Source organism: Aulonocara sp. 'chitande type north' Nkhata Bay, linkage group LG13 (genome assembly GCF_057382095.1).
Source record: "Aulonocara sp. 'chitande type north' Nkhata Bay isolate Kocher_YH1m ecotype deep benthic linkage group LG13, A_spYH_male_GT1.1, whole genome shotgun sequence".
In the NCBI taxonomy this organism is placed as follows: Eukaryota; Metazoa; Chordata; class Actinopteri; order Cichliformes; family Cichlidae; genus Aulonocara; species Aulonocara sp. 'chitande type north' Nkhata Bay.
This window is the reverse complement of record NC_141356.1, coordinates 18,722,838-18,735,500: the sequence shown is the minus strand read 5'-3', so window position 1 is coordinate 18,735,500 and position 12,663 is coordinate 18,722,838. Positions and strand designations below refer to the sequence as shown.

At 40.8% G+C, this 12,663-nt stretch overlaps 1 protein-coding gene across 1 annotated transcript in view; it reads left to right on the top strand.

The window, feature by feature from the left end:
* anapc1 (anaphase promoting complex subunit 1) overlaps positions 1–12,663 on the top strand; it is a 63,772-nt gene that overhangs the window by 37,554 nt on the left and 13,555 nt on the right. The window contains exons 44-49 of the mRNA XM_086258972.1: positions 239–325; positions 1,443–1,560; positions 4,358–4,435; positions 5,935–6,002; positions 6,153–6,291; positions 10,078–10,164. Of these exons, the coding sequence (XP_086115098.1) occupies positions 239–325; positions 1,443–1,560; positions 4,358–4,435; positions 5,935–6,002; positions 6,153–6,291; positions 10,078–10,164 (577 nt within the window). The remainder of the gene's footprint in view (positions 1–238; positions 326–1,442; positions 1,561–4,357; positions 4,436–5,934; positions 6,003–6,152; positions 6,292–10,077; positions 10,165–12,663) is intronic.

Genomic DNA, 12,663 nt, shown 5'->3' with positions numbered 1-12,663 from the left:
AAGTTGCAGTGTAAGATAACTTGGAAGTCTCTATCATTGGTGACTCAAGACTTATGTACAGTACTCTATTGTTTAAGTTTATTGTTGTCGTTTTTCTTTACAATGGCTTGTGTAATTAAATTCTCCTTACAAACCCATCAGTATGTACTGAACATGTTTTAATGTTTTGTGAAAAGAAAGAACGGTGTATTTGTATTTTTTTTTTTTTTTAGTGATGTTGTTTGACGTCATCTTTCAGGTACACCCTCAGTACCTCCAATTCAGCCATCGCTGCTCTGCTGTGTGCCCTGTATCCACACTTCCCTGCTCACAGCACTGACAACCGGTGAGACTAATACATATGCGCACAATATTAAAATAAGAGTTTAGTTGATAACCTGTGTAAGTACCAAAAAGTAGCAATAGAAACTTATAAGAATATGATTTTTGTGATCATTTCATTAGTGATGGACAGATGATTGCTTGTGTGGCTCTCTCATGTGTTTTTGTACTAGTTGTTGTACAACTTCTATAAAATTTGCACAGTGCTTTACACTAATTTTAGATGTGTTTAGATGTTTCCCACCAAAATATTTTTGGTGTTTTATTCTGAAAAGAAATAAGAAGACGATGCAAGAAATGCATTGAAGCATCTTTCTATCAGTTTAGCTTAAAATAAGTGCAGTGTGCTTAAAAATATTTGTGGTGCTTGCTTTTGCGCTGGTACTGCACATCCATTCATCTGTGCAAAAACCAGCACTCAAGTTAAATCTTCCCTGATATTGGTTTTCAATCAATTTTATTTCTTGGTGAAGTCTTTCCCATGCTCATTGGCCAGATTTGGTGTAAAAAAAAAAGATATTCTGGCACTCATTAGCTGATGTGCTTTCGGCATGGTATCCACAAGCTCAGAATCCGTCTCTGCTCTTTGATTGCCAAAAAAGTACTGGACAACCTGCACAAATCCTTCCCCGATGCTGCTGATTCAGGTGGCTTTAGTTTCCTTTTAAATTTATTTTCAACTATCATTTCAGAGACTTAAGACCCAACAAAAACCCCTTCCTTAATTCTGACTTCACTTTTCTTAAATGCTGAAATGCATTGCCGTTTTTGTTGAGTCAGCCTAGTTGTCCAATACTTAGAACATCATAGCTAAAATGGTAGGAAAACTTTTCAAGCACTACACCTCTGCTCCTTTAACCAGTAACGGAGTTGGGAGTGTTAGCCCCAATATGGTGTAGAGATTATGTAACCTTGAAGTGGCGTATGATCTGTAAAATTCAGAATGGCACACCTGCAGTAAAAAAACTAAGCTTGTCTCAATTTTGGAGAATAACAACACAATTCTCTGTCATTCTTTATATTAAAAAAAACAATATGTTTGTTATGAATGTCTATCCGTTCATATTAGTAATTAAAAAAACAAAAACAAATGCATATTTGTATTTCTGTGTTTGCTGTAGCTACCACCTGCAGGCCCTTCGGCACCTGGCTGTGCTGGCTGCAGAGCCTCGACTGCTCGTCCCTGTGGATGTGGACTCCCTGAAGCCTTGCTATGCCCTTTTAGAGGTCACTTACAAGGTCAGGTTACAAGAAACATGTACCAACCTAATACCTGTGAATGACCATTAGGTTCATGTTTCAAAATTGAACATAGTTTTTCCTGTCCCAAAGCCACCTTTGAAACCACCTCTCATTCTTTGTCACAGCTCATTGTCACAAACGGCACCTCTGTGCTCTGTGCTCCACTTTTACATTAACACAAAAGCAAATGTACGTTCTGACTCAGATTGTAGAGTGTAGTGCACAATGGTTTCTGTTCGTTTTGAGGTGTTAGAAAAACTTGCCTGTCCACTATACCACTGTGTTCTGCTTTTTTATCAGTGTTAACTGCTCTTAGCTAGTCAACTTCCTCTACAGTTGATTTCATACACTTTCAAACTAAATCGTCTTCATGTCAGTGTAAAATCAGCTACCGTGGTCTCATCTCATTCATATTGGTGCTATTTTAAAATTTTAAGAGCAGCAGTTTTATGCCAGCTTATGAGTAGCTAATATATATATATATATATATATATATATATATATATATATATATATATATATATATATATATATATATATATATATATATATATATATATATATATATATATATATATATATATATATATATATATATATTGCTACTAATTTTGCATTTAACTGATTAGCAATAATTCAGCTGTTCATACAGTTTTCCTTTTTCTGCACATCTGGTTGTTGTACATAAATATATAGTCTTTTCCTATGTTAACTTTAGTTTCCTTTCTGGTATGTAGACATGTATAGTTTTATATGCCACTCATTGTTTTCCTCGTTGTTAGTTTTGATCAAGTATCCTTGATTTTGAAAGACAAAAGATGTGCTTTCAAATTAATCTGTGACAATTTCATTAAATAAAAGCTGGCCTCACTGCCTATGTGCTCTTAGTTAAACATGTTACATGTAAATGGAGGAAAGTCATTGCACTGCACCTTAGTTTTCTCCAAAACTGGTATCCAGCACTGTGTAGGTTTCAGTTTTATATAAGAGAAAGTGAAAATAGCATAACTGCTTAGCAAAACCTCTCTCTAAAGTCTTGAAGGGAAAAAAAGTTTCTAGTATTAAGGGCAACACACACATCCCTAGTGTTAAAACACAGCAGGAATTGTTTTCTGTTTCAGCAAGTACATTGTTAGAATTTTATGTACGTCACTGTGGCATCATTAGGATGCCACAGTGACGTACATTGGTGCCGTTTCCCAGTATCAATGGTTGTCAACCATTCATGTGTGAAGGTAAATACTTTCCATAGAAATTGCTGGCTTTTTTTATATCTGTAAAAGCAAATATTTGACACTCTTGGGAACAAAGCCAATAGGTAATGGGAATTTACTCAAATAAATGACAGACGACACTGGCATTGTGTAGTTATTGTCATACTTTAAGCAAAACTAGCTATAACATATGATCAAAAATACATCGTCAAAATTGATCGGCAACATAAAAAAAATAGTAATCGTAAGAAGAAGAACATTTTCTTTTCTTTTTTTTTCTTTTTTACACCAATGTGTAAAATACACACAAAGTATAATCTGGGATTAATTGGGGAGCATTTTTCTCTGCTTTTGGCAATTGCTCATTCCTTCAGAACTTAACTCTCTGCAAATTTAGTCCACAAGCAGACCTTTCTTGGAACAGTTGGTCTCAACATGCTTGTGTCTAAAATGAGAGGAAATCAGTTGAGAGGTGTGTCAGGAAAAAGTCTTTACTCATTTTTAAAAAAAAAAAAAATTTATTTTTAAAGAAAAGGGCTACAGAGCAAAACCAGTGACTTTTGAAATGATGCGCTCTGAGCAAGAAAATTGTTTTGTCATAGTAGTACTGTTGTAGAGTGATGAAATGAGGAAGGGAGAAATGACGCAAGATCCTTCTTTGTAACCTACATGGTGCCTCTAGCATTAGTGAATTTTAGCATGCCCAGCAAATAGTGTCTGCTCCAAAACCTTTTTCAGTTACTTCATATAGTCGTAGTCATTTTCATTAATATTTTATTGAGTCACTTATAATCTTTTCTTTGCTGGTTTCGTAGTTTGACAAACGCTGAGGAAGCCCAAAGAGATGGGAATTTACACATTTCAAAAAAACAACCGCCATATAGAAGCTTCCATTCATCCATTTTTCTTCTTCTAATCCAGTTAAGAGTCATGGAGGGCTGGAGCGTATCCCAGCTGTAACAGGGCAAAAGGTTGCCAGTTTGTTGTAGGGCTAGATAAATTGAATCTAATTTTTATTTGTGTACAGAATCATTACTTCAATCCCTTTGTGTGTCTTTTGCTTTTCATCTTCAACTGTTACTAAAACTAATTAAACTGTTATTTGTGTTTTAAACTGCAAGAGCTATAAATTCTGCTGCTGGGAGAGATCTGTGTGTGTGTGTGTGTGTGTGTGTGTGTGTGTGTGTGTGTGTGTGTGTGTGTGTGTGTGTGTGTGTGTGTGTGTGTAAAAGTGTGAGTGTGCTTTTTAAGATCTGTCAAAGCTTACTCAGACTTGGAGATGGTTTGTTTCAAAAGGAATTTAAGTGAATGAATTTAGGGGTGCTGTCCCTCATGTTGTTATACTGTTACATTCACATACAATCTGCTATTCTATACTGCTGTTGCAGTTTTTTTGGTGACACTGTGTATAAATATAGATCAAATGTGTATCGTTTTGTATGTTTCAGTTCTATAAAATATTATGTGTATTAATACCCTGTACGGATAAAAGGGTGATAGTGCACTTTGGTGAAATTGTAAGGTGCTTAGAGATCTTACAGGCGAACTTTGTGAGTGACACTATTTCCTCTTCTTTTCAGGAGACTAAGTGGTATGACGAGACAACAGTAGAACTGATGGCTCCTACCTTGCTTCCTGAGCTGCAACTTCTCAAACGGGTAAAGCCAGAGAATAGTTGTTCTTCTTCTTTGCCTTTATTTGGCTGCTCCCTGTAGGGGTTGCCGCATTCCCATCCATCCATCCATCCATCCATCCATCCATCCATCCATCCATCCATCCATCCATCCATCCATCCATCCATCCATCCATCCATCCATCCATCCATCCATCCATCCATCCATCCATCCATCCATCCATCCATCCATCCATCCATCCATCAATCAATCCATCAATCCATCCTCACCCTGGCAGCATCCTTGTCAGATGCCTGAACCACCTCAACTGGCTCCTCTTGAAGTGCAGGAGTAGTGGCTCTACTCTGACCCTCTCCCGGATGGCTGAACTTCTCAGCCTATCTCCAAGGGAAAGGACAGCTACTCTTCAGAAAAAGCTCATTTCCACTGCTTGTATCCACATTTTTATTTTGGGTCAATATCAAAAGATTGTGATCATAAGGTAAGGTGATACAGATCAACCTGTAAATTAAGCGCTTGACTTCTACGCTGGGCTTTCTCTTCACCACGACAGACTGGTACAGCATCCATATCACTACAGTTGCTGCACAATTCCGTCTGTCAGTCTCCCATTCCCTTGTGAACAAGACCCCGAGGTACTTAAAATCCTCCACTTGGGGCAGTAACTGGTCCCTGACCCAGAGTGGGCACACCACCCTTTTCTGGCTGAGTTCCATGGACTCAGACTTGGAGGTGCTGATTCTCATTCACTCTGCTTCACGCTCTGCTGTGAACCACTCTGGTGCGAGCTGGAGGCCACCACCTGATGAAGCCAACAGAATCACATAATCTCCAAAAAGCAGAGACAAGATTCTGAGACCCCCCAAGTGGAAGGCTTCCACCACCTGGCTACACCTAGAAATTCTGTCCATAAAAAAAATTATGAATAGAATAGTTGAGAATAGGGCAGACGTAGATGAGTTCAATAACCACACGTCTGACTTATTGCAGGCTATACAGACAACACCCCTGCAATGGTTGTATAAGGATCGAATTGCTTATAGCAACGGGCCAGACACCCCCTACTCCCGAAGCACCTCCCTTCGGAACACTTCGAGGGACACGGTCGAATTCCAAATCCACAAAACACATGTAGACTGATTGGGCAAACTCCCATAAAGGGGGTAAAGAGCTGGTCTAGTGTTCCGCAACGAGGCAGAAAACCGCATTGTTCCACCTGCATCCAAGGTTCAACTAATGGACAAGACTCTCCTTTCCAACATCCTGGCATAGACTTTCCTGGGAAGGCTGAGGAGTGTGATCCACCTTTAGCTGGAGCACACACTTTGGTCCCCCTTGTCAAAGATGGGAATCTCACCCCATTCCTACCATCATCTGCTGTTCTCTAGAATAGAAGTTTGCAATCTCCTTATTAACAACACTGATTTCTTATGCCACCCAAAATCATTTTAACTGCAGTAAGCATTCCCTGGACCCTGGAAAAATCTCTTTTTTTGTAATTTTTGTCAATATATTTTTTTCAGGTAAAAGTGAAAGGACCACGTTACTGGGAACTGTCTGTAGACCTCAGCAAAGAAACACAGCATCTAAAGCAAGTATAGAGAGAACATGTATAACTTTGGTAGAGGTTTACAGTAATGATTTTGCTAAATGATAAGGACCATAATTCCTTCTTTTTATTGTAAATGTATAAGTGGAATTTAGACGGAAATGCGAATCTTACTTTTGTTATCTCTCTAAGGTCCATCTTGTCGAGAGATGGGGTGTTGTATGTAAAACTACGGGCTGGCCAGCTGCCCTACAAGGACGACCCTCAAGGTTGGAAGAGCCTGGTAGCCACCACAGTCAACCACCGCAGCTCTGGAGTCAAAGCCTTCAAGGTAAAACTGTCACACCAACCTGAAAAGCATAACGACATTATAGGGGAAGCTCAACATGAGCAGGCTTTCATTGTGTTAGGTAATGTGGCTAAACCTAAAACCCCAGTCAGAGAGAAGTTGTATTTGCAGTTACCTCCGGCTACAGTAATTTCCACTGCCATAACTTTACATTTGGGCTTCATTCATGATATTAGCAACGTAAGCAACTTCCTATGTATTAATCATATTCTCCCAGTAGAGGATTACACTTAAAATATGCTGTAAATAAAATGAATTGGAGAAAAATAGCTGATATTAAACTGAAAGTCTGAACATAATCTGTTTTTATTCATGTTATGTGTTCAGCTTATGTTACCATGGTGATTTAGCTGGTGAAAAAGCGAGCCATATTTGTGACACAAAAAACCCTGACTTAAAGCTCAGCATAGATGCTAACCGAAGCAACTGTGCTAAATGCAATAAATATCCACCTTTTTAAAAAATTAGATTAAGTTTGCTACTATCAGCCAGAGCATCTGCATTGTATTCTCTTTCTGTAGTGTACTTGTTAGTGGTGAGAGTTCATTAACATGTTGCAGGTTAATGAAGGCTTTAGTACATTTTTATGTAGATTTACAGGTTTTGTAAGCATTATCAAGCTTTTTTGTTTACGCTTTTCTCCTAATACACATAGACAAAAATCTACAGGTGGTGGAAAATTTTAGATGCGTTGTAGTTGAAGTGAGACAGTTTCATATTACAAATTTGAAGAAGGAGTCCTATCGGGCTTGGTTAGCCTGTGGGACTCCGGAGGCAGCCGACAGGTATCGACAGGCCAAGCGGAATGCGGCTCGGGCAGTGGCTGAAGCAAAAACTCGGGTGTGGGAGGAGTTCGGAGAGGCCATGGAAAAAGACTTTCGGGCTGCCTCGAAGAGATTCTGGCAAAACCGTCAGACGTCTCAGGAGGGGAAAGCGGTGCTCTACCTGCACTGTGTATAGTGCTGGCGGAGCGCTGCTGACGTCGACTGAGAAAATTGTCAGGCGGTGGAAGGAATACTTCGAGGACCTCCTTAATCCCACTGACACGTCTTCCGAGGAGGAAGCAGAGTCTGGGGATGAGGGGAATGACCCGCCAATTTCCGGGGGCGAGGTCACTGAGGCAGTTAAACAACTCCTTGGTGGCAGAGCCCCTGGTGTTGATGAGGTCCGCCCCGAGTTCCTGAAGGCTCTGGACGTTGTAGGGCTGTCCTGGTTGACACGCCTCTGCAATGTTGCGTGGAGATCAGGGGCAGTACCTGTGGACTGGCAGACCGGGGTGGTGGTCCCCATCTTCAAGAAAGGGGACCGGAGGGTGTGTTCCAACTACAGGGGGATCACACTCCTCAGCCTCCCTGGGAAAGTCTATGCCAGGGTGCTGGAAAGGAGAGTTCGTCCGTTAGTCGAACCTCGGATACAGGAGGAACAATGCGGTTTTCGTCCTGGTCGCGGAACACTGGACCAGCTCTTTATCCTCTCCAGGATACTTGAGGGTGCATGGGAGTTTGCCCAACCAGTCTACATGTGTTTTGTGGACTTGGAGAAGGCATTCGACCGTGTCCCTCGGGGTGTCCTGTGGGAGGTGTTGAGGGAATATGGGGTGTCTGGCCCATTGCTACGGGCCATTCGATCCCTATACAACCGTTGCAAGAGCTTGGTTCGCATTGCCGGCAATAAGTCGGACTCGTTCCCGGTGGGTGATGGGCTCCGCCAGGGCTGCCCTTTGTCTCCGGTTCTGTTCATAATTTTTATGGACAGGATTTCTAGGCGCAGCCAAGTGGCGGAGGGCTTTCGCTTTGGTGGCCTCAGAATCTCATCTCTGATTTTTGCAGATGATGTGGTTCTGTTGGCTTCATCGGGTGAGGGCCTCCAGCTCGCACTGGAGCGGTTCGCAGCCGAGTGTGAAGCAGCGGGAATGAGGATCAGCACCTCCAAATCTGAGGCCATGGTTCTCAGCCGGAAAAGGGTGGAGTGCCCACTCCGGGTCGGGGATGAGTTCCTGCCCCAAGTGGAGGAGTTCAAGTATCTCGGGGTCTTGTTCGCGAGTGATGGGAGAAGGGAGCCGGAGATCGACAGACGGATTGGGGCTGCAGCTGCAGTAATGCGGACGCTGCACCGGTCCGTCGTGGTGAAGAGGGAGCTGAGTGTAAAAGCGAAGCTCTCAATTTACCGGTCGATCTACGTCCCTACCCTCACCTATGGCCACGAGCTGTGGGTAGTGACCGAAAGAACGAGATCGCGGATACAAGCGGCAGAAATGAGCTTCCTCCGAAGGGTGGCTGGCCTCTCCCTTAGAGATAGGGTGAGAAGTTCGGCCATCCGGGAGGGGCTCAGAGTAGAGCAGCTGCTGCTCCACATCGAAAGGAGCCAGCTGAGGTGGTTCGGGCATCTGACAAGGATGCCCCCTGGGCGCCTCCTGGGTGAGGTGTTCCAGGCATGTCCCACCGGGAGGAGGCCCCGGGGCAGACCCAGGACACGCTGGAGAGATTATATCTCTCGGCTGGCCTGGGAACGCCTTGGTATTCCCCCGGATAAACTGGAGGAGGTGGCTGGGGAGAGGGAGGTCTGGGCCTCTTTGCTTAGGCTGCTGCCCCCGCGACCCGGCCCCGGACAAAGCGGATGAAGATGGATGGATGGATGGATGGAAATTTGAAAAAAACAGCCATTTTATTCTTAGTTTTCTATAGGTTATCTTATTTTTTTTGTCTTGTGTCTCTCCCTCTTTAATAGACTTTTTTTTTTCCACACAGTGCCAAATGCAAAGCTCACCTCAACTTGCACCGCACCCTTGTTAGTTTGAGTCAGTTTGCATCTTTCCAGCGAGTTCCTCTGCAAACGAGCTCCTTCAACAATTTGCTTACAGTACTGCACACAGCTTTCAGAAGCCTGAGATAAGCAAGGGTTTTAGTAGGGAGTCGGGTACTACTAACCCACAGACGCTCATGGTTCCCTTTTTCTTTTAGATTTATAATGCGCATTAATAACTATAGTTCAATCAACTGAGGGGCCAGATACATCTTAAAGATCCTGTGTCAGATCTTTGGTTTATATTTTCCTATTTCTTAAGAACATGACTTTCAGATACTGTTGATTTGCAGTGAATAGTTTATGGTTTTTTTGGGGGCGGGGGTTCTATACCAATTTAAGTTTTCCATTGCATTTTGCTTTTTACAAACCCTTCTTTAAAAATTGATTTGAAAACAGACAAACACATTAATAGGAGTGACTGGAAATGAATTGACCTCCTCCCCAGTGAATGCTTCTGTCCAGTCTTGGCAGGTTGTCACTAAATGTTCAGTAGGCAGCTGTGTGGTTGACAGACTATTTACTGGTTTCCTGATGGTCTCAGTGTATGCTGTCAATATACTTAGAAGTCCAGAGGGGGGAAAACAAACACTGTTTATTCCACTTGTCCACACTCATCCCCCCCCCCCCCCCCCCCCCCCCCCCCCACTCAATTTCTTCTTCTTCTTCTAGTTTCCTCTTTCTTTCTGATCTTCTATGTTGCAATTTTGACACAGTCTCCTCTTTTTCCTCTGTTTTGTCTCGTGTTTATGTAACACTTTAAGATGAATTTGATTTGTTTAAAAAGTGTTAACTGCATAAGATTTCATTTATTTCTTCAGATCACATCTCTTGTGCCCCTTCCTTATATTAAATGTCTTCTTCTTTCAAATGCTTCTTTATCTGTCTTTTGTATCCTTCCTTTTCTCTCTTTCTCCTCCATATGTTAATTTATAGCAATATTACAATTGTTTTGTTTTTCTGCAGCCTGAAGCCATCTCTACGTTCACCTCTGAGCCAGCTCTTGTCTCCTTTGCCGAGCTCTTCTGTAAAACTTCTGAAGGAATGAAACATGTGAGTTTTACATCCAAAAATGGATACGGATACACTCTGAAGGCAGGTTTCCTCCATAATGGCTTATCCCTGCAGTCATGTTACTGTTGTGGGTGAGCAACAGAGAGCCTGTGGCTGGTTTGAACAAACACAAGGAGTATAATGGTATTGCAAAACACTCAGCCTTAAACAGATTTTTTTTTCTTAAGAGATGCCAGCTCAGTGGTGAGTTATAGTTTACTGTAAGATTTCTAAAGCAAATGTGTTGAATATAAATGCAAACAAAAGGTAACAAAACGTGTTTTCATTTATCCAGATGCATCCAGCATTTTCCCTACTTTCTTTCTTTTTTTCTTTTTTTTTTTTAAACAGAACCGACCGTTTTTACCCCTCAGTCGTTAAAGGCTGATGGGTTATTATCGTCACCCCACCAGGCAGGGGGCTGGCTCCTGGCACCGGATATTAGTGAATGCGATAACCTGAGATCAAGGCGATGCAAGAGCTTCAAACTCTTGAAGGAGTTTGATTCTCAGTGACCTTGACCTCAAGGTCAAAATAGGTTTTCTGAAAATCTTTTAAATGCAATAACTGAAGAAGGAAATTCCAAATTAATAACATAGGTGCATCTACTAAAAATCTTGGATGAATTTGATTCTCGGTCACCTTGATCTTAAGGTCAGAGTAAGTTTTCTGAAATGCAATAACTTGAGAAAAAATGCAAAAATGCACCATAGCTGTGCCTACTAGGAGGCTGAGGGGTAGTACTTCGTAGTTGCCAGTATTTTTAGAGAGTTATTCCAGACAAGAGTTTGTCAATTTTCCCAGGAAGCCTGACCTTTCAAATATCTCACAGCTTTGTTGTTAACATAGTTGGCAATGAAATATAGTTACATTGTAAACAAAACTATTCTTCCCTTTAGAGTAAACAAGGAGCCATGATTGTGGAGGAGCTCTGACATAAGCAATGGAAAAATACAAAAAGCTAATAAAATGTCTTCCCAGATTCATGTTAGACAAAACCCAAATAGGTCAGTTTTGTGTTAGATAAACAACAATTTTCATACACCATGTATTCCTGTATCCTGATTCAGGTCTTGTGCAGGACAACCCATCCATGAGCATGATTTTATAATGTTACAAATATATTAAAAGGAATTGTTCTCTATATAAAGAATAAAGACAATTTCAGGAAACCTGCTATAGCAAACGATAAACATAAAGATGAAAAATCAGGGAAAACTAACTACAAACAGCCATATCAGCCTTTAGAAGAGATTAGCTTAAATTAAAAGCATATAGGAAGCATTTACCAGACTCTGTATCAGTGTTTTATATGTTACAAACAAAACAAGTTTCAAGTTTCAAGTACAGCTACAGTATAGATCTTGGTAGAAATGTGGGAAATATTCAAGACCTTGACTTTGACTCAACATGCCAACAGGAGTAACAGGCATTCAATGGCCCTCTGAGGCCAGTCTGCATAATGCACATATGCTGAAGTTTTCCAAGTAGCATTTTTCCTGTATTCATTACTTTTAAGTCGAGTATATTGGTAAATATTTGCTGCTAGTTTGCAAATATTTGGTCATAAAGGCAAAGTATTGAATAAATTCAAAACTCACACAGGTTATTACCCCTTAACATTCCTGCACATTTTTAACATCTGTACTATATTTTACCTCAATTTTGACCTCAAAGTCACACATTCTGTGCCTTTAATGAGCTTAACATTGCTTTTAGCAATACATTTGGCAAAAGTGAAATCACAGAACTCACAAAAAAGATTGGCTTTAAAATAAGAATAGTTTTTAGGATATTTCAGTCAAAACAGGTTTGCATACAAGCTTAATGAAAAAAATAAACTGTAATGACGCCCAAAAAATGCTTACCTACAGCTTGATCTTATTAATCACTTGACTCTTATTTTGAGTAAAGTGGCTGCTTCGTCACATCTGGGTAATCTGTTAGATTGCACAGAGGTCATTGGTTTCAACTTGCATGGTGAAATGGAAGAAAATTAATCATGTTGAAGCATAGTGTTCTGTAATTAAATTTAAGAACAGGAGGACATCTCTTTGCTGTTCGTCTAGTTTTATCTGTTCAATCTCAGCATTTCTGCCTCTATATTTTCTACTTTTACTTGTTTATTAAATGTGAATATAGCCTGTAAATTCAGGAAATTGTTTTCTGGCGTGTAATTGCAAGATTCGTTGCTGTCTGGTATTAATGTGGGGTGAAATAGCTCCATGCCTAGATTTTAAATATACAGATCCCAACAGGCTCCGTATTTCTCCTTGTCAGTAGAGTGTGCCTAACATGAACAGATGGCCTTAAAAGTAATGAATTTAGTTTTTAATCAGAGTTCAGCCTCTATATAAGGAACTGATTAAGATGTGTTCTGTACAAACTTCAGTTAAATTCATACGATTTTAGACAGCGACACAATTTTAATACACTAAACATGTGGCTGATTGCAGGCTTTCAGCTTGAATTCAAGGGTTTTAACAAAAGTGTTGCATT